Genomic DNA, 19,563 nt, shown 5'->3' with positions numbered 1-19,563 from the left:
TCTAATCTCCACTGGTGCCTATCAAGTCTGTGACATGGATGGGGGATGCTATGAAGGGCTGTGCAAGTACAGCTCTAAATTAGGCCGGAGCTCCTTCCAAGGAGCTCACCTGCCCAACACCTTCCTATAGAGAAACTCTAGTGCCAACACCACTCTGCCAGCTCACTCTGTCCCCTCCTCTCTTCGCTTTAACCACATCACAGGCAAGTCAGCTTCAGGCTTCCACCCATGATTCACCTCATCATCTTATCCTGGAGTTCCCCATACCTTTCCTTTACCAGGGAAGCTGGAGACAGCTACCAGATGCCATTGGGTCCCACCATCAAGGAGCTCATAGTCTGAATGCTGAGAGCTGTAAATATGTAGACAAAAGACAGTGTAGACTCAAGGTGGGGCAAGGCCCCAGGGGCACCTCCTGGGCATCACATTCCAGCAGGCATTCCAGGCCAGCATGTTAACCACTGCCCTCTATCAGGGAGAGTGGTGGCGAAAGGCAGCCAACTGCAGGGGAGATGGGAGTTCTGCTTTGTACAAGGTTTTGCTGCACTTACCATCAACACATGCTTGTGGGGCAGAGATTCAGAAGGTGTAAACACTGCAGAAAACACCTCAAGCTGCCTGTACAGACCTAGAGCTAATTGTCTTTTCAAAAAATGTTATTGGAAAAATGTCAAGTACACAGAAAAGTAGAGAGAAGAGTTTAATTAACACTTTAAGCCTATCACCTGACTCGAACAAGTGTTACATGTTGCCATAGTTGCCTTATCTATGTTTTGATGTAGTTTAAGTTACAGTTCATGGCATTTTTACCTCTAAATATCTCATTGGGAATGTCTAAAAAATAAGGGCATTTTTCTAAATAAGTACAAATGTCATTATTGCACCTGACACATTGAACAATAATTCTTGAATACCATCTAATATTCATTTCATGTTCAAATTTCCCCAGTTGTCCCCAAAATACATTCTATTGCTCATTTGTTCAAATAAAAATCCAAGTATTAGAAGTGGGTCCTATTCTCCAGGACCCTGCTTTTTGCTGGGTGGCTGTTGGGTTTCTTGCTCCATGGGTGACACTGGACTCTTCCCAGGGGCCCTCCCTCTCTGCTGGTGTGTACCCCTGGAGCAGAGGCCCCGGGCAGAACTGTGAGCCAGGGGAAGGGACATGAGAGGCGGGGATGAGCAGAGGCAGCGCACAGCCTGGGCCTCGTGGTCTCAGCAGCAACTTTCCCTTGCAGCCATGACTTCATTGGGGAGTTCACCACCAGCTACCGGGAGCTGGCCCGCGGGCAGAGCCAATTCAACATCTATGAGGTGAGGCAGACACCTGAAGGCTGGGGTTTGTTCCCACTATATGTAGCTCCCAGTTGCTGAGGACTAACAGTGAGCCATGGCTGGGGTTTTTGCATGCTCTCCTGTGAGGTGGGTGTTATTGTCCCATTTCACAGTTAAGGAGACTGAATCTCAGAGAAGTGAGGGGACTTGACCAAAGTCCAATAAGTGGCAGAATCAAGAGGCAAACAACCTAAGCTTATCTGACTCCATATCATTGAGTTATAGTGTCCCCACCTGAGAGAGCTCTTCCAACAAGGCGGGGGAATAGAAGTGCTGGTGGGCAGAAGGTGGGGAAACAGTATCAGAAGGTTCCGGGCCCAAGATCTGAGGTCCTGAGTTCAAGTAGCCTTCTGCCTTTAATCAGAGCAGTCTCAGGGCCTGCAGAATATCTTCTCTTTTCTGGAAGGAAAGAGAGGAACAGGAATCAGGATACCTCCATCTAGACCAGAGAACCTTGGACAAGACACCTAGTCTCTCTGGAGATAATATCGTCTGCCCCCCAAGGACATTTTCTACTGCTGAGCCTTTGCCTGTGTGTATGCTCCCTCTCAGGATACCCTCCCACCTTCCACATCTAGCTCAGGTCCTACTCCTCTGATGACCTATTTTCTCCCACTTATGAACTTCATGGACAGCATAGTTCATGCCAGACCTACTGAACTGCAGATACTTATAACCCTAATTTACAGCCCAGTGTTCATATCCTGACTCCACCATGTATTAGCTGTGTGACCCTGGCTGAGTTCTTGCCCCACTCTGTGCCATGCACACTGAGAATTAAATAAGTTACTAGAACAATGTCTGGCCATTAGTGAGCATTACGTCAGTGCTATCTCCTAGTTTCATCTGTTGAGCACTTGGGTGCCAGGAGATTTACATTTCACAACCATCCTACAAACTGGGTCTATCCTTACATCACTCAGCTAGAGCTGGCTTTGACTCCCATCTCTGAACCCTAATCCCTCCCTCAACCTCTATCTCTGTTCCGAGTGGGCAGGTCTTGTGTTCCAACTAGACTGAAGCTCCCCAAGGGCAGACAAAGTGACAGCCCTTCCTGTTGCCCTGGTCACATTGGCCTGGGCCCTCCTGGGCACACAGTAGGTGCTTATTATACATTCACACTGAATTTAATTGAACAAGGCTATTTGTGAGAATGGAACGTGTATGGATTTCTTTGAAAGAGCCCTGATCCTCACAGTTAATTGCTTTGCTTTTTGTAAGGACAAAGGACGGAGCTGTCTCTGTCCCCTCACCCAGGCAGAGAGAAGCAGGCTCCGTCTTTGGACTCTTTTAAGGAGATTTTTAGGGAAGTGAAGGGAAGGGGTCAGGTCTCTTGGAGTTTGATTCTAAGGATGCTTGACAGGCTCGGATGAGGCCACGATCTCTCAGGCTTCAGTGACTTGTTTTCTCAGTCATTGATCCCTGCCCCCTTGCAATCAATGAGAGAAACTGCAGCGCTGGCAAAAAGAAGTGCTGTCTTTACACATCTGAAACGCCATCAGGTAGAAAAGGAATTAACTCTGGCAGCCCCGGGGCAGGCCTTGCACCATGGAGGGCATCCCTGGGAGGCCGGTTTGGGCTCAGGAAGGCCCTTCTAGAGTCAGAAGTGCCTGAAGAGAGAACAGGCTTCTACCAGGAAAGACCCTCATCTCAGTCCCTGGCATCAGCCTGGGTGTCCAACTCATATGCCCAGCTGTCTTCTGGCCACTCCTTAGACTCAGCCTTCCCAAACTGAATGCACTGGCTAAAGTCGCTGCAGCCCTTCTCTCCCCCTGGCCAGCCAGCTCCTCCACCTGTGTTGTCATCACAGCGGCCATGGCACCTGGGGAGGCATCCTTGACACCTCCTGCCCCTCATCCCACAACCAGTCCATGACTGAATCCTACTCCTCCTGCCACCTGAATATTCTGACATTTGTCCCCTTCATTCCTGTCTACCCCCACTGTCACCGTCTCCCCTGTGTAGGGGCTTTGTGACAGCCCCATAATGGCCTTTCCACCTCCTTCCGTCCTCCACTCAGTAACCCAAATTCTCCTCCAAAATTGTAATTGACTACATTGCTGCCCTGCTTAACACCCGACTGGGCATGTCACCCACTGCCTCTGCCTGCTTCGCACAGGGGAGGGGGGAGCCTCCACACCAGCTGAGATCCTAAAGGGCCCTTTACCTACAAGGGGAGTCCAAGCTCCTTCACACGGGTGCCATGCCCCAGTGACCCGCAGTCTATGTGCAACCGGGGGGGTGGGGGTGGGCGTGTGTAAGCAGCCATATACATCACAGCTCTAGGAGCCCCTAATGTCTGGCCCTGTCCGCTTCCCTCTACCTGTCCCCACTTTCAGCCCCATCATGCCATCTGAGGCTCTCTGAACCTCCATGCTGTCTCAGTCTCTGTGGCTTCATTTGTGCTGGTGCCTCCCTTGGGGCTCCCTTTGCTCTTCTTCACCTGGTGGGGCCTGCTGGGCCTTGGAGACTCCCTTTGATGCTCTTCCCTCAGGAAGCCTCCACCTGCACACCCACTCTACCCCAAGGTCTGAAGTGGATGCCTCTCCTTGGTGCTCCTGTTTCACCCCCCAACCCCACTCCCATACCTATTACCTGTTTATCACACTTCCTACCCTCTCAAAGACCACGATGTCCTCAGGAATGGGGGCAATGTCTTACCACTGTATCTAGAGCCAGCACAGCTGCTGGTCCTGGGAGCCACTTAGTGCCCCTTGCACAGGAGGGCAGACCCCACACCTGGCCCTGGAGACCCTGGGGATGTGAGGAGAGGGAGAGAAGGCTTGGAACTCCAGCTCAGGAGTTGGGAGGTTGCTAGGCTGGCCCCTAGGGGGTGCTGGTCCCCCACAAGGAGTTCGGGTGCAGCCGCTTAGGGCTGGAGAGGCTGGTACCGGGGTGAGGGGTGGGGGAGGGGCTGTGTGCCAGGTTATGCATGAAACCTCAGAACAAGCAGGATGCTTTCTCAGTGCCCACTTCACAGGAAGATCTGAGAACAAAACAGTGCTTTAATATTAAAATAGTTATAATTAGAGAGTGGAAATGTGGAATACAGGCAAATTTAAAGATAACAGAGAAGACTTCAAAGAAATGTGCTTGTGGCCAGATTTTTCGGCGATGTCCAGGCCCCCAGGAGTCCATGTTTATTCTCCTCCACTGGGAGGGCTACTTTGGAGTAAAAGTTTGAGATCCGGTAAATTCTAAAAGTTCCACACCCTCATAGAACAGGTTGGGAAACTGAGGTGCAGTGTAGTCTTGGGGCTGCAGTGTGCCCTCATTCAACAGGCTGCCTAGCAAGCTGTCGTCCCATGAATATGTCAGTGAGCACCACGTCATCTGGGTGACTTTCATGCCTGTGGTGGCTCCAAGGTTGTTCTGGGCTTCTCTCCCCAGGCTCTCAGTTTCCACCTGCACAGCCTGCTAGCCTCCCACCTGCACTTCCCACCTGTGCCCAAAATCCAGTTCTTTCTTCCTTCTGTGTCTACCTAGTCACCCATGACTGCTCCCTCTCTCCTGCCTTCAGGGCCACGCCCAGCCCTGACTGTTTGGAAACGCTCCTTCTTACCTGGTAACTTTTTTTTTTTCCTGCAGGTGGTAAACCCGAAAAAGAAAATGAAGAAAAAGAAATATGTGAATTCTGGCACAGTGAGTAGCCACCCCCTTTCTGCCGTGGGTGTAGACATCCTGAGCCCCGAGCTAGGTCTGGTGGCAGGAGTCATGTGTGTCTGTGTGTGCTCCTGCGGGGTGTGGGAACGAGACCTGGAGGGTTAGGGGTGGGGAGAGATGGGGCCGATGGAGCAACACAAGGTAGACGTGTAGGAGACACATCAGGTCCTGTGATACAGAATGAGAAATCCCAGAGAGAAACTACCATGGGGACTTCCTGTGGAAGGAAGAGGAAAAGGAGTCGCATTTATTGGGCCCTTACTCTGGGAAATTCCCCATTTGGGTGCTTTTCACAGGTTGTTTCCTTAAGAGGCAGACATTATTATCACCTCATCGTGAAAGCGGAAACCAAGGCCGCAGGCAGGGAAGTGACTCAACCAAGATCACAGAGCTAGAAGGTGGTAGACATGGCAGTGAGCACAACAATTAAATTCAGAGCTTGCAGCTGCTGTGGGCTGTACCCCTGCGTAACCATGACCATGCTGGGATTATACCGTCCCAGTGGCTTCTGGGGGCTGATCTTCAGGACATTCGTGCCTTTCTTCAATAAATATTTACTGTGTGCTACCATGTGTGAAGTGCCTTTCCAGGCACGAGGGATACAGCTGGGAACAAGACAGACCCAAATATCTGCCCTCCTGGTGCTTATCGTCTAGTGGGGGGGAGACAGACCACAAATATACACACAAATACCTGTGTGTGTCAGGTGGTTGTGATTGCTGTGGAAAGAAGTAGGGTGAAGTAAATGGATAGGGAATGTGAGAGATGAAACTACTATTTTATTTCTAGTAATCAAGGAAAGCTTCTCTGAGAAGGTGACATTTGAGCAGAGATTTAAAGAAGGTGAAGGAGCAAGTATTGAGGATATTGAGGAAAAAGAATTCTAGCTGTAGGGATCAGCAAGTGCAAAGGCCCTGAGGTGGAGTCCACCAGTGCATTTATAGAACAAACCAATGTCTTTGCAGTGCGAATGCACCCAAGTCTGTACCCTTCGTGTCCCTCCCACTCTAGAGGGCCACAGCCCCATCACCGAATACAGCCAAATGTAGCCATTTGAGTCAGGCCAACTGCAACTCCAGACTAGAAGAAGTCACAGACAGGGAACTCCAGCGTTCCTCCAAGGAACCTTATTTTCTCCATCTGTAAAATGGGGCTAATACATCATCCCTCCCCTGCTTAATGCACAGGGTGGCTGTGGCAGACACATGGGAGATGCAGGACTGTAAACTGCAAAGTACTCTGCTCATTCAGAGGGGGCTGACCACTGCTTCTCTGATTGTAATTGTTTCACACGCAGGCTTGGAGTAATAATTCTTTTGTCTGAAGCTGCAGTGTTTCTCAGTGGGGATGCTATCGGTACTTGGTGAAGAATAATTCTTTGTCTCACAGGACTTCCCCATACACGGTGGGATGCTTAGCACCCCTGGCCTCAACCCATAGCTAGCAATAGAGCCCCAGTCATCATGAGACCCCAAAACTCTCCCTCACATTCCCAAATGCCCCTAGGAGAGGCAACAGGTTCCCCAGATAAGAAATATTAGATGTACAGCTAAAAAAAAAAGGTTGAAAACCACTGATCTCATCCAGCTTTCTTACTTTAGAGATAAAGAGACTGAGGCCCAGAGAGGAGATGTGATTTGTCTCAGGTCACACAGTGAGTTAGGGACAGAGCAGGACTGAGCTGAGGTCTCCTGACTTTCCCTTGCTCCAGTATTTCCCAATCTTTACCATAAAAAAAATCACTCAGGGTCCAGGATGCTTGTTAAAATACAGAGGCCCAGGCCAGTTCCCTGGGGTTCCATTTTAGGAAAGCCAGGCTGGAGCCCAGGAATCTGTATTTTGTGCTTCTCATACCTTACTTACTATGTGCAGAGTCTCCTGGGGATCTTGTTAAAATGCCAAGAATCTGCATTTCTACTCAGCATCAAGGTGATTCTGATGCTGTTGTTCGGGGACTATACGTTGAGTACCAAGTCCCTGGGTCAATCCATATGGCCAGGCAAGTTAGGCAATTACTTCATCCCAGGGCCTGGATCCCAGGGTTCAACCCTGGCTGCAGGTTAGACTCATGTGAGGAGCTAAAAAAAAAAAAAAAAAAAATCCAGGGCCAGAGCCCTATCCCAGAAACCCTCATATTATTGGTTTGGGGTCCTCACTCCAGCTGCAAGATGTTTTAAAAGCTTCCCAGGGAGTCTAGTGACCACAGTCAGAGTAGAGGCCAGTGTCATAGTCCATTCCTAGAGAAAGGAGGCTTTGTCCATCCAGGTGCCTAACACTGTAACCACAGCGAGTGGGGGTCTCCAAGGCCCAGCTCAGTACTCACAGACCCTCCCATTATTCGGGCTAATGGCTCGTCCCCTTTGTCAAGCAGAGGCACTACCTGGCCTCCCACTGAGTTGATAAAGATGACTGAATCTGTATTAGTAGGGGCCGCCCCAAATCCTAGAGTGGAGTTGTCTGACACAGGTAAAACGTTCCCCGCCCCAATCTTTGCTCATTTAATTGATTTTAGCTGCCAACCTTTTCACTTGTCTCCACCATCCTAAATCATTTTCGTAAAGAGCTGCCAGGTAGCTGCCTGTCTTTGGAAAGCTGATGCCAGAGAGCTGCCCGGGGCATAGATCAAGAGACCTCTGCTTGGGAGAGGGGGCCCCAGGTGCTCAGTTACCTCCACGGAAAGGACAGGCTGCTTAGCAGGAGGGTCTTGTGTCTGAGAGGGTAGAGATCAAGATGCTAGAGGGATGAGGTGGGACAAGTAAGATCTAAAACAACTGCAGACCAAAGAGACACATTTCAGGATTAACAGTTAGCGGAACATGGAAGCATGGAGCTTGTCAGCATTGGCAGATCTTAGTCCTATGTCAGGAAGACCCCCCTCTCCCTCCACACTCCACACCCGTGTCCACTTAGGAGAAACTCGATTCCTTGGCTTGAGCCCTTGTACTCCAGTGACAGAGACAGGGCCCTTCCAAAGATGCAGTTTGGCATCAAGGTCAAGAGCACAGGGTCTGGTTCCAGACAGACCTGGGTTCCCATCTCACTTGGCCATGTCCTGGTAGTGTCCTTGGACACACTGCATCACTTCTTTGAGCCTCAGTTTCCCTGGTTGTAGAATGGAGCTAATAATAGTACCTCATAGAGTTGTTGTGGGCACTGTTTGCAATGAAGTAGGCAAATGCTGGCACGTGCTGGGTGCTCCATAACTGTCAGCAATGCTCTCCCTCTGTCTAGTGCTCCCCGCTGACCAAGCTTCTTTTTGTTTTCAAGGTCACACTGCTTTCTTTTGCTGTGGAGTCAGAGTGCACATTTCTTGACTACATCAAAGGAGGGTGAGAAGAGATGCAGCCTGGTTTCTTCAGCCTCAGGGAGAGGGAAGGGGCCCCACACATCGACATGAGCAGCTCTGGACCCACCTGGCCTCTTCAAGGCCATGGCCGAAGCCCGCGATCATGGGCTCTGAGCAGACCCTCAGACAACTCACCCAGAGCCCTGCATGCCCCTGATCCTGAGTGGCTGCAGAGGGCACTACTGAGCCACGGAGGCCAACCTGGGTCCCGTGAGGTCCCTGTGCGGAGATGGGACCTGCAGGTGGTAGGGACTCCATGACAAAGAGAAATGGGCTTAGGGACGTGGAAAGAGCCCCGGTCTAGGAGGCAGGAGGCCCAGGCCCTAGGCCCCTCTTTGCCTTGAATTTGCTGGGTTACTTTGGGCACGTCACTCTCCCTCCCTGGGCATCAGTCTCCTCTGCACAGAGAGTTGGAATTAAGTGAATTCTAAGGTTCCTTCCTGCTCTGAGCTTCTGATACCGATGGTCTCTCTGGTGGGGGGCGGGCAGTGATTAACCTTCCCAGTGTCATTAGAGACCTACAAAGGTCAGGAGGAACTGGGAAATGAGCCAGGGGATGGTCAAACACAAGTTTAAGGAGCAGAAAGAACCAGAAGGGTCGGCATCCAGGCAGGCAGAGAAGCCTTGTGGCTCCAGCCAACAGCTCATGGAAAGAGAGCCTGACTCCAAGGTGAGGTCCTACCCAGCACGCTCCCTGCCAGGACAGGTGCCAGGGCCGGGTGTGGGTAGCCAAGCCCACAGGTGCAGGCAGATGAGTGACTACACCTGTCTGGAAAGGAGACAGGCAAGGCGGTTGCCAAAGGCTTAACCCAGCCAAGCGGGCACTTGGCCGCCTGGTTCTCTGGGGCAGAGGGGAAAGTCAGGCCCTGAGAAGCCACACTTACTTTCTCATGACAAGGCTCCCTGCTGCCTTGAGCCTGCAGCGCCCAGGTTTCGAGCTCTGCTCCCACCCCCTGAGCACATGCCCTTCCTGCAGTCACGCACAGGCTTTCCTGCCCCTCCTCCGTGCCTTCTCCAGGCCCTGCCCTGGCTCCCTTCCCCCATCAAAACTGCTCTATCTGCTCTCTATCTATTAAGCAACCACTCCTTATATTCCATGGTAATTTTCAAACAATCCCCATCCTGTTTATCCTTCTCATTTGCATAGTGCCTCCAATTTACAGAACACAATGGGCTGGGTGAAGATGATTATCTCCATTTTACATAATGTGTCCAAGGCCCCAGCACTTAGTCGGTGGCAGGGTTCTTTCTCTCACCACATGCTGCATTTCTTCCATAGTAATGAACCCACCTCGAAGCTCCCAGGTGAGGTGTGATAGAGATGGATGAGTTGAAGGGCTGGGTGCTGTCTCACTGAGAAGGAGCTCACAGAGGCAAGCCCTGGCCCTCCTCCTCTGCTGTCTTCACAATCTGGAGAACCTGAGTGAGAGGCCGACGTGTGTGTCCAGGCAGGCAGCTGATGGAGGCCTCTGTCTAGGGATTCTCTCCTTCCTGGCCTCCCTCCCCCACCCCCCTGGACCAGGAGGAAGGCTGTGGGCTCCTCTGCCCCCACGTCAGAGTCTGAGATGGAGCTGGTTGCTGAGCAGCCTGCAGGGAGTACCTTTTCCACAAAAGTAGCTGCTTTCCAGTCCCTTCCTTCTCTGAGCTGTTTCAGAACCCAGAGCAGGGTTTTTACTTAAGGAGTTAAAAAAAATGCCTGACTCTCCCCTCACCCTTTATTTGGAAGAGCCAGGCCAACAATGTCCCTCAGCTGTAGTCCTGGAGGCCAGAACCACCTCTTGTGTCTTGTGGCTCCTTCTCCCTCAGAGCTTGGAGTCTGCTGAATGCTCTGCCCCCAGGCAGCAGACGAGGGGGAAAGAGTGTGTGGGAAGGATTGTCTCTGGCCAGCAGAACCTGGGTGGGGTCTCCTGCTAACCATGTCCTTCACCTTTCCTGGAGATTGAAGGGTCCCTGAGCAGCAGCTCAGCTGTGATGAAGTGCAAAGAGGGCTGTGGATAGGGACCATCTGCTAAATGCAGGTGAGGTGAGCCCTGCCTCATCTTTTTTTAAAAAAATAAATTTATTTATTTATTTTGGCTGCACTGGGTCTCCATTGCTGCATGCAGGCTTTCTCTAGTTGCAGCGAGTAGGGCTACTCTTTGTTGCAGTGCGCAGGCTTCTCATTGTGGTGGCTTCCCTTTGCTGCAGAGCACGGCTCTAGGCGCGTGGGCTTCAGTAGTTGTGGCTCACGGGCTCTAGAGCTCAGGCTCAGTAGTTGTGGAGCGTGGGATTAGTTGCCACGGCAGTAAAAGTGCCCAGTCCTAATCACTGGACTGCCAGGGAATTCCTAATTATCTTTTCATCTTGTGATTCCCCCAAGCACCTGAAGGATTTGCTAAAACAGATTCCTGCACCGCACCAAGGGATTCTGATTCAGTAGGTCCACAGGGGGCCTGAGACTCCTCACAGATTCTCAGGTGATCCTGATTCTGCTGGTCCGTGGGTGCTCTTCCAGTAGCACTCCTACAGAATTTCCCACAGATCCACAGACTGGCTTTTACTGGCCACATCCCCCATGGTGTCATTTAACATATTCCTCTATCCCCTGTGTTTCCTGTAAACAACTAGTAGATAGTTCTGGAAGCTCAGTTAGATTCCAGTTCAATTTTTTGACAAGACGACTTCATTTATTCTTCCCTGAGGAGATGCACAATGCCTGTTTGTCTTTCTTTTCTGCCCAATAAGTTTTAACCCTGAATCTGACTCCAAATTTGCACCAGGAACACAGGGAAACCCTACTTTACTGACCTCAGGTGGACCCAGGGGCAAGGTTTGGAGAGGAAATAAGAAATCACAGCCATGTGCCCAGTAGAACATAATCGTCTTCAGAGAGCTGTCACACTGCCTCTTTTTTTTTTTTTTTTGCGGTACGCGGGCCTCCCACTGTTGTGGCCTCTCCCATTGCGGATCACAGGCTCCGTGGCCATAGCTCACGGGCTTAGTTGCTCCGCGGCATGTGGGATCTTCCCGGACCGGGGCACGAACCCGTGTCCCCTGACCTGGCAGGTAGACTCTCAACCACTGCGCCACCAGGGAAGCCCTGCCTAACTCTTTTGATGCTCACAACAGTCCTTTGGGGGAGGGTGTAGCTGATGATACTATCCCGGTTTTCCAGAACTGGAGATGAGTGACTTCACCAAGGGTACATACCTGACAAGCAGTGGGCTGGGGTGGAAGCCAGGCTTCTCACTCCCTGTCCAGTACAGGCCTGCCTTTGTCCAGGTTACTCCCCTGCTGTTCTTCCTCTTCTAGGACCCAGATCAACTTCACGGTGGCCATCGATTTCACAGCCTCCAATGGTAAGTGGGGGCATGGGCAGAGGAGCTGGATGGGGGCTGGGGGCCGGAAAGGGGAGGGCTTTTCAGGGCTGTGGTAGTTGGCCCTAGCTGGGAGCAGATTTCCCATACTCTCTGGCCTCATCCTCACCGAAGAGGAGGAACTTAGGCCTAGAGAACCAAAGATGCAACCAAGGTGGCGAAGGTACCCCCAGATTGGATCATGGTCACAAACAAATCTGGCCTCTGGGCCTACATACCCTGAGCCACAGCCTTGCCCTTGAGGATACCCACTCTCCCTAGGGGAATAGGACAGCTTCTCTGGGCCCATGGAGAGCCCTGGAGCAGAGGTATTTCCTCACAGGATCAGATTGCACAGCCCCTGTGCAGTCCACCCCACAAGCTGAAGGGGAGAGCCAGAGGCAAGACTGAGCCTTGTGGTCCTCATGGAGGCAGGAACGCCCAGGAGCTCCGGTCCTCACCCTTGCTCAGGCTTCCTTCCTCCTCTGACCTTCTCCAGTGTCGGGCTGTGACCAAGTGACCGGGAGCAATCAATGCCAAACTTTACACTGTTAGAAACATCACAACCTTCCTTGGATTCTGGACCCCCATTAGCAGTGTTCAATGCTCATTTTTGTGCCAATCGGAAGATGTCCAGGTCTTGTACTCCACAGGTGTGTCAGAAACCCCCCTCATGGCTGTGGGCCCTCCCATCACTGAGTGGTGGGATGTCAGAGCTGGGAGGGGCCTTAGTATTCATAACAGTGAGGAGAGTTATAATAACGTGTTTAATCCTCACAACAGTTCTGTGAGGTGGGGACTGTTTTTACCCCCATTCTACAGATGAGGAGACTGAGGCTGAGTGGTTAAGAAACTTATGCAGGGCTTCCCTGGTGGCGCAGTGGTTGGGAGTCCGCCTGCCGATGCAGGGGACGAGGGTTCATGCCCCGGTCCAGGAAGATCCCACATGCCGCGGAGCGGCTGGGCCCGTGAGCCATGGCCGCTGAGCCTGCGCGTCCGGAGCCTGTGCTCCGCAACGGGAGAGGTCGCAGCAGTGAGAGGCCCGCGTACCACAAAAAAAAAAAAAAGAAAGAAAGAAAGAAAGAAACTTATGCAGGATCACACAGCTAGTAGGAGGTAGAAAGGATTAATACTTGGCAGTCTGTGCTGTACTGCCTCTTATTAATAAATGAGTAACTAAAATATGGACAATATTAGTGGTGACAAGGGCTGTGGAGAAAAACAAGTCAGGAAGAGGGATAGGGAGTATGGAGGAGGCTGTAACTTTCAGTAGGCTGCTCGGGGAAGACCACAGCAGACCTCAAGAGGTGAGGGAGCAAGCCATGTGCACATCTGTGGAAAAGCGTCCCAGAGCAGAGGGAACAGCCTTTGCTGAGGCCCTGAGGTGGGAATGGTGAGAGGCCAGAACTGAGTGAGTGACAGGATGGTAGGAGGAGAGGAGAGAGGTAACCACAGGCCAGATCAAGTAGGGTTTTGTGGGCCCTTGTAAGGACTTCAGATTTAATTCCTGGTGAAACGGGAGCACTGGGGCATTTTGAGCAGAGAAGAGGTGTGATTCGCTGCCTGAATTTTGACATAGACTCACTCTGGTGGTGTGCTGAGTATGGACACAAGGGTGGAAAGGCGGAGATCGGGCTGCTGCAGTCCTATGAGCAAGAGGATGGTATCATGGAGGAGGGGAGAAGTATAGGTGGGATTCTGGATGTATTCTGAGGGTTTAGCAGCCATGATTTGCTAAAGGATTGAATGTGCGGTAAGAGAGAAAGAAAGGGGTTCCCTTGGACACCCCCTTCTGCATTCTGAGCCTGGTGGCTTGGAGTGTCCAGACTGGCAAATGTCCCCATGCCCTGTCTTGCAGGGAACCCCTCGCAGTCCACGTCCCTGCACTACATGAGCCCCTACCAGCTGAACGCCTACGCACTCGCACTGACCGCCGTCGGGGAGATCATCCAGCACTACGACAGCGACAAGATGTTCCCCGCCCTTGGCTTCGGGGCCAAACTACCCCCTGACGGCAGGGTATCCCATGAGTTCCCGCTGGTAGGAGGTCCTGGGAGAAAGGGCTGAGGGCTGACCAGGCTGGGCGTGTGGTGACAGGCCTGGGGTGGGGGGCATTCCCATCCTGCCCACCTAGGGACTTGAGGTGCAGTCTCTGCAGAGGTATGCTGCCTGCTGGATGTAGGGGAACTTGTATCAGAGCTTCCAGAAACCCACTCCTCACCTCAGTCACGAGCACCTCCCCTCCATGTCTGAAGCCGTCCACAGTGGGCTCTGCCCTCCTTTTCCTAACAAGACCCAGGTGGAGGTGGAGTGGGGATGTGGCTGAACTATTCCCCAAGGCCCCCAAGAAATGAGGCTAAAAGGGTGTGGGTTGGGTATGGACAACTGCGGGTAGTTTCAGGAGTTCCCTGGGTTGGTCTGAAATGGGAGCCCTGTGGAGATGGCTCCTCAGGCCACCTCCTTTCCCTCTCTCCCATGAGCTGGGGACACTCAGTCGGTTGCTGGATCACTCACAGCAAATGTCCCTCCCATGTCCATAGGGTGCCAGGCACTGTGCTGGGCACAGGACACAGGAGGATGGAGCAGCCACTGGCCCTTCCAGAGCAGCTCAGACTCTGCAGTCATTTTAGGGGGTGGTGGGTTTGCCTGAGGTTCCCTAAGCAGCCAGGGCTCTGGGGGTCGGGGGGATGCTATCTGAGCAGGTACAGGGAGTAGGGCAAGGAGCAGGTCTGGACCCTGCTCACCTAGAGCATGTGCTGCCCTTCACGGTGGGCCCCGAGGGCTCCCTCCCCTGCCCCGAACCCCCGAAGCCCCACCAGAGAAGAGTCTAGGAGAACCCAGGCCTGTCGGCCTCCCCAACCCTGGCTCTGCCCCCACAGACCACCCAGCTGCCCTCCTTCCCATCCCTCTTTCCTTCCTGGCCTCAGCCTCCTTGCCCTCTGTGCCCCCAGAACGGCAACCAGGAGAACCCCTCATGCTGTGGCATCGATGGCATCCTGGAGGCCTACCACCACAGCCTGCGCACGGTGCAGCTCTACGGCCCCACCAACTTCGCCCCCGTGGTCACCCATGTGGCCAGGTGAGTATGGTGGTCACTGGACCATCCCCACAGCTCACAGGGTGCTTCCTTCTATCACTGTCCTCCCAGGAAGGCCGGAGGGAGTGTCCCTTCCCACTGATTTGCTCTTCAGGGAGGCCTGACCCTAAAGAGACCACCTCCCACCGAAGAACTGTCCCCACCAGTGTTAAGGGTCCTTGTGTTGGGGGATGACATGCCCAGAGTCCCACCAGACAGACCTCTGCCCCCACCCTGCCCCAGGAATGCGGCCGAGGTGCAGGACGGCTCCCAGTACTCGGTGCTGCTCATTATCACGGATGGGGTCATTTCGGACATGGCACAGACCAAGGAGGCTATCGTCAATGTGAGCAGGGATGGGGATGGAGCATGGGGAAACCTGGGGGTGCACCTCCCTGGCTCCTTTAGGGAAACCCTTGGGGCATGGCTTCTCCTCTCCCTGCCCTCTTTGGGACCACTCCTGGCTTCTTGCTGTAGAGCCTAGAGGGCCAGCAGTAGGATTTTGGGGGTGGAGGGGGTTCCGGCTGATGAAGGATCTGGCTGGCGATCTCTCTACCTACCTCTTCATCACGCTGGATGGTCCACTCCCTCCAGACTCCTATGGTGCCCTCATTAACCCATCTCTAGGGCTGCTGCCCCAAACCCCAGCCTGGCTTGGCCAGGTAGAAGAGGAGGGAGGTCCAAAGAGTGGGAAGCCCAGGAACATGGCTCCCACTACTGGGTCGTCTCCCTATATGGGGGCCACAGCCACAGCTGGCCCTCCCTCTAGGCCCATGTAAAAGCTGTCCCACATGACGGAGGTCCAGAGGCAGAAGAGGGGACAGGAGTGTCTTGCAGAAGCAAACCTATGACCCATTTCCCCCTCTGCCTCCTGCCCTCTCCACCCCCTCTTCCTCTCTGGTGTCCCTGTGTCCTTGGCTATCCTGTCTTCCTCCTCCTCCCCCTTTTCTGTGTTTCTCTGTGTGTCTCCATCCTTCTCTCCTCCATTTCCTCCCTGTCCTCTTGCCTTTCTTCTTTTGACCCATCCCTTCCTGTCCGTACCTGTGATCTCCTGTTTCTTGTAACTGGCCCCTCGGCTGGGTACCACCCCGCCTACCTCCCATGTTCCCTCCCAGGCTGCCAAACTGCCCATGTCCATCATCATCATCGGCGTGGGCCAGGCAGAGTTTGATGGTGAGTCCCCACCCCCCCTAGACGTTCCCCCCAGAGGCTTCAGGCCCTTGGGAATGTCCCCTCCCAAAATAGTGAGAGTTCACACCAGGATGTGTGCAACTATCTGGATGAGCAGGCAGGGTGTGAGTGTGCGTTTGTTTGCACAGGAAGGGGAGTGTCAAGGTGTGTACCGCACACCCACACACCAAGGCTGTGGGGAGGAGGCCCCAGGTCACTCCTCCCTCCTCCACCCTGGGAGCCTGTGGAGGGTGGGGGAGTGGTACCATGGGCTAGAAGTCACAGACTCACATGGTTGGGCTCCTCCTGTCTCCTGGCCTCAGTTTTCTCATCTCTAACATGGGGGTCTGGGCTGGCAGTCTCTGTCCTGCCAGGCCCAGGTGCCCACCAATTAGTCCCCCCACCCCATGCCTTTGCCCCTCCCCCCCCACAGCCATGGTGGAACTGGATGGTGATGACGTGCGGATCTCCTCCCGGGGAAAGCTGGCCGAGCGGGACATTGTCCAGGTGAAGCCCAGACCCTGCCCGCCCCACGGAAAATGCAAGAGCCCCTCTAGGCAGGCTGACCTAACTCCCCCTTCTAGGGGCTTCTCTGGAAAGGGGTCCTGGAAGGAGGCCCTGGGAGCCCTAGAATGGCTTGGCCACACAGAAGGAAACAGGAGTCAGTCTTAGGGCTGGATCCACCTCTACCATGTCTGAGACTCACCCCTAACATTGTGTTGCCCTGACTGGAATACTCTGCCATGCCCTCCCTAAGCCTCAGGCCTCCAGGGTTTCCTGTAGAACATAGAGGCCTAATTACTTGCACCTTCTGTTATTTTCTGCTGGGCTGCCTTCCTAAGTGAGATGGCAAAACGCCATGAAGGGGGTGGGAGGTGTCTTTAGTGTTTCTGCAGCCCTTTCCAAGAATGAATGTTGCTTGGTTGATTGAATCAATATCAACGTCTCCATGTAGGATGGCAAATGTAACGAGCAGACAGGTCTTTGTCCTCAGGGAATCCCTGTCCAGTCAAGCCTCAGAATGAACCTCAGTAAGCACATCCCTCTGTGAATTTCTTGCACACTGAGTCCCTAGTGCTTAGGAGATTCAGAATAAAAAATCCGACATTCTCCATACCACCCCTCCCCCATTAAAAAAATTAAGGGGGAGGGGTCATTCCAGATGTAGAGACCAAAGACAGGGAGCTAGAAACTGGAGCAAGGGCAGTCTGGGAGGTGGGACCTGTGTATGCAAAGGCCTGGAGGCAGGAGTGAGCCTGAGGCACTGGGGAGGGGCGCAGACATCTCCTGGGATGAAGCCAGAGGGGCCTGACTGTAGGTGTTGGCCCAGAAAGGGAAGAGCAAAAGCAGAGACAGAGAGCGCCCTGCAGGAGAGGTGGGCGGAGACCTGCAGGGCCCATTTTCCAGAAGCCAGGGGATTCCTTCAACATTTCCTGAGTGCCCACTAAATGCCTGTGCTTGGTGCCAAGACTTCAGAGATGAAGGAAGGGATCTTGTTCAGTGGTGTATTGTTTCCTGGCATGAATAGGTGTGCAGTAAGTTATCTGTTGAGTGAATGACAGAACAGGGACTGTGATACAGTCCCTCAGAGAATTAACCATGATGGGGAGGGCTTGAGTGAAGTGGGCAGAGGCTGGGAAGGAGTGGGACAGGATCCCAGACCTGGAGATTTGGGGGACTGGTGTCCAGAGGGAGACCTCGCCTGACCCTGCCTCCCCCACTGGACAGTTTGTGCCCTTCAGGGACTATGTGGACCGCACGGGCAACCACGTGCTGAGCATGGCGCGTCTGGCCCGCGATGTGCTGGCTGAGATTCCCGACCAGCTGGTGTCCTACATGAAGGCGCAGGGCATCCGCCCTCGCTCCCCGCCCGAGGCCCCAGCGCGCTCGCCCCCGCAGTCCCCTGCCCGCACGCCCCCTGCTTCCCCACTGCACACACACATCTGAGCCTGGTCTGCTCAGATGGCTGGGGCTTAGGCCAGTAGAAAAGGAGGTGGGGTACCCAGAGCCAGCTACAGACCATCCTGCCCAGCCTTTGGAACACGTGTGCCTGGGAGGCCCACAGGGGGTGGGACTTCTGGAGACTCCTTCCCATACTGCCCAAGCCCCTAGAGTTTGGGGGCATGGGTGGTGGAGGTGAGGATCTGGGGCCCTGCTCTTCTCTCCTTTCATTGACGCCTGGTTCTGGACCAGCCAGGAAGATGTTAATCAGGGTGAATGGGGTCCCGCTCAGCCCACCTGAGCTATATTACCTTGGTAATCCCATCTGCTCCTATATCACCCTGAAGCCTGGGCTAAGCCTCCCACCTCCAGGCCCCCTTCTCCCTCCCCTCCTCCTGTGGTGTCTACTCCTATACCTGGCCCCTGACCCCCACGCAGTATCTATCCTGTCCCATTTCCAGTGAACCCTGTGAGGCTGCTGGGTTTGCAGGAATACCTGAACATTTGACCCCTCCTCGGGACCCTTGCATATGCAGTGGGAGTCCTACAGACCCATGAAGGGGATGCTGTGATAGTGGATGGAGGCCACATGGTGGGCAAGGAATGGAGGCTTTTCAGGCACAGAGTCGTTTCTGGTGCCTCTCAAGCCCAGTATGACGCTGGTTCTAGACACACAGATCCACAAGCCTCTCCCTGGTCTGGGCCCGTAGGTACCTCCGCAGTTGGCTCCTGGCTCCAGGAATCCCCTTTTCTCCCCAGAGACTGCCCAGGGTCCTTGGGGCACCATCCTCTGCTGCCCACCTGGAGGCCTGGGCAAGAAGCAGCCCAGCTCCAGCACTCCCACACTGCCCCTCTATCCTATGGGGATAGGGTATGGGAGTACTGTGTTCAAGTCCTGCCTCTAGCCCTTGCCAGCTGTGGGAACCTGAGCAAGGCCTTTCTACCTTCTGGGTCTCAGTTTCCACATCTGTAAGGCAAGAGGGTTGACCAGATGGCCCTGGGTTTACCTTCAGCTCTGATACCCTGAGAGTCTACTTTCATCCCACGCCCAGCTTCCCCCATCCCACTCCTCACCAGTGCAACCCCTTAAGGCCATCTTGGCTTTTAGGATCACCCTGTTCCATCCCATCACCCAAAATCCACCCTTGTCCTTCAGCCTTGGGCTCTGGCATCTGACCCTGAGCCCTTGCCCCTGCTGTGGGAAAGGTTAGAAAGATGATCTCACCCCTGGGCCCACCCAGCTGCCCAGCCTTTACCCACATGGTCATGCATGCCAGTCCCTCCTGCCGCATGGGGCTCCTCAGCCCACTGAACCTCCCGTTCCTGGGTGGAGACCAGGCCCCACCCTGTCTGTTGCCAGACACTGTTTCCCTTCCTGTCATGCATGATGATGGTGTTTCTATGCTGTCTGGTCCTGTGCCTGTCTCTAAGACAGTCTCTGTGTGGAATTTGCCTTAAACTAAAGTAAATTTGGTTCTTTTACTAAAGTTCCTTGTTTTCCTTTCTCCTGTGAAAAATAGCACAGATGTTGCTGTGTGACAGAGTCCAGGTTCTCCTCTCTCGTTCTTCCATTCTTTTGTTCAGAAAAATGTACTGAGCAACTACTCTGTGCCAGGGTCTATGCTAGGCACTGAGGATGCAGCAATGAACAAAACATAGGCCCTGCCTCCACATGGAACTTAAAACAGACACACAAA

General features: G+C 53.5%; 1 protein-coding gene across 5 annotated transcripts in view; it reads left to right on the top strand.

Moving 5' to 3' along the window:
• CPNE5 (copine 5) overlaps positions 1 to 19,353 on the top strand; it is a 96,550-nt gene extending 77,197 nt beyond the window's left edge. For 2 of the 5 annotated variants that reach the window (XM_059076366.2, XM_059076367.2), the window contains 10 exons: positions 1,239 to 1,314; positions 4,924 to 4,977; positions 8,266 to 8,327; positions 11,636 to 11,682; positions 13,538 to 13,719; positions 14,631 to 14,758; positions 14,999 to 15,101; positions 15,871 to 15,928; positions 16,359 to 16,432; positions 17,654 to 19,353. In XM_059076366.2, the coding sequence (XP_058932349.1) occupies positions 1,239 to 1,314; positions 4,924 to 4,977; positions 8,266 to 8,327; positions 11,636 to 11,682; positions 13,538 to 13,719; positions 14,631 to 14,758; positions 14,999 to 15,101; positions 15,871 to 15,928; positions 16,359 to 16,432; positions 17,654 to 17,872 (1,003 nt within the window). In that variant the 3' untranslated portion in view covers positions 17,873 to 19,353. Of the gene's footprint in view, positions 1 to 1,238; positions 1,315 to 4,923; positions 4,978 to 8,265; positions 8,328 to 11,635; positions 11,683 to 13,537; positions 13,720 to 14,630; positions 14,759 to 14,998; positions 15,102 to 15,870; positions 16,300 to 16,358; positions 16,433 to 17,653 lie in introns of those variants that run through there. The other 3 variants (XM_067006103.1, XM_067006102.1, XM_059076365.2) reach the window with 2 other exon arrangements.
• Positions 19,354 to 19,563: the final 210 nt, after the last annotated feature.

This window comes from Kogia breviceps, chromosome 10 (genome assembly GCF_026419965.1).
Source record: "Kogia breviceps isolate mKogBre1 chromosome 10, mKogBre1 haplotype 1, whole genome shotgun sequence".
NCBI classification, from domain to species: Eukaryota; Metazoa; Chordata; class Mammalia; order Artiodactyla; family Physeteridae; genus Kogia; species Kogia breviceps.
The sequence above is the reverse complement of the archived record's forward strand: the minus strand, read 5'-3'. Positions and strand labels throughout refer to the sequence as shown.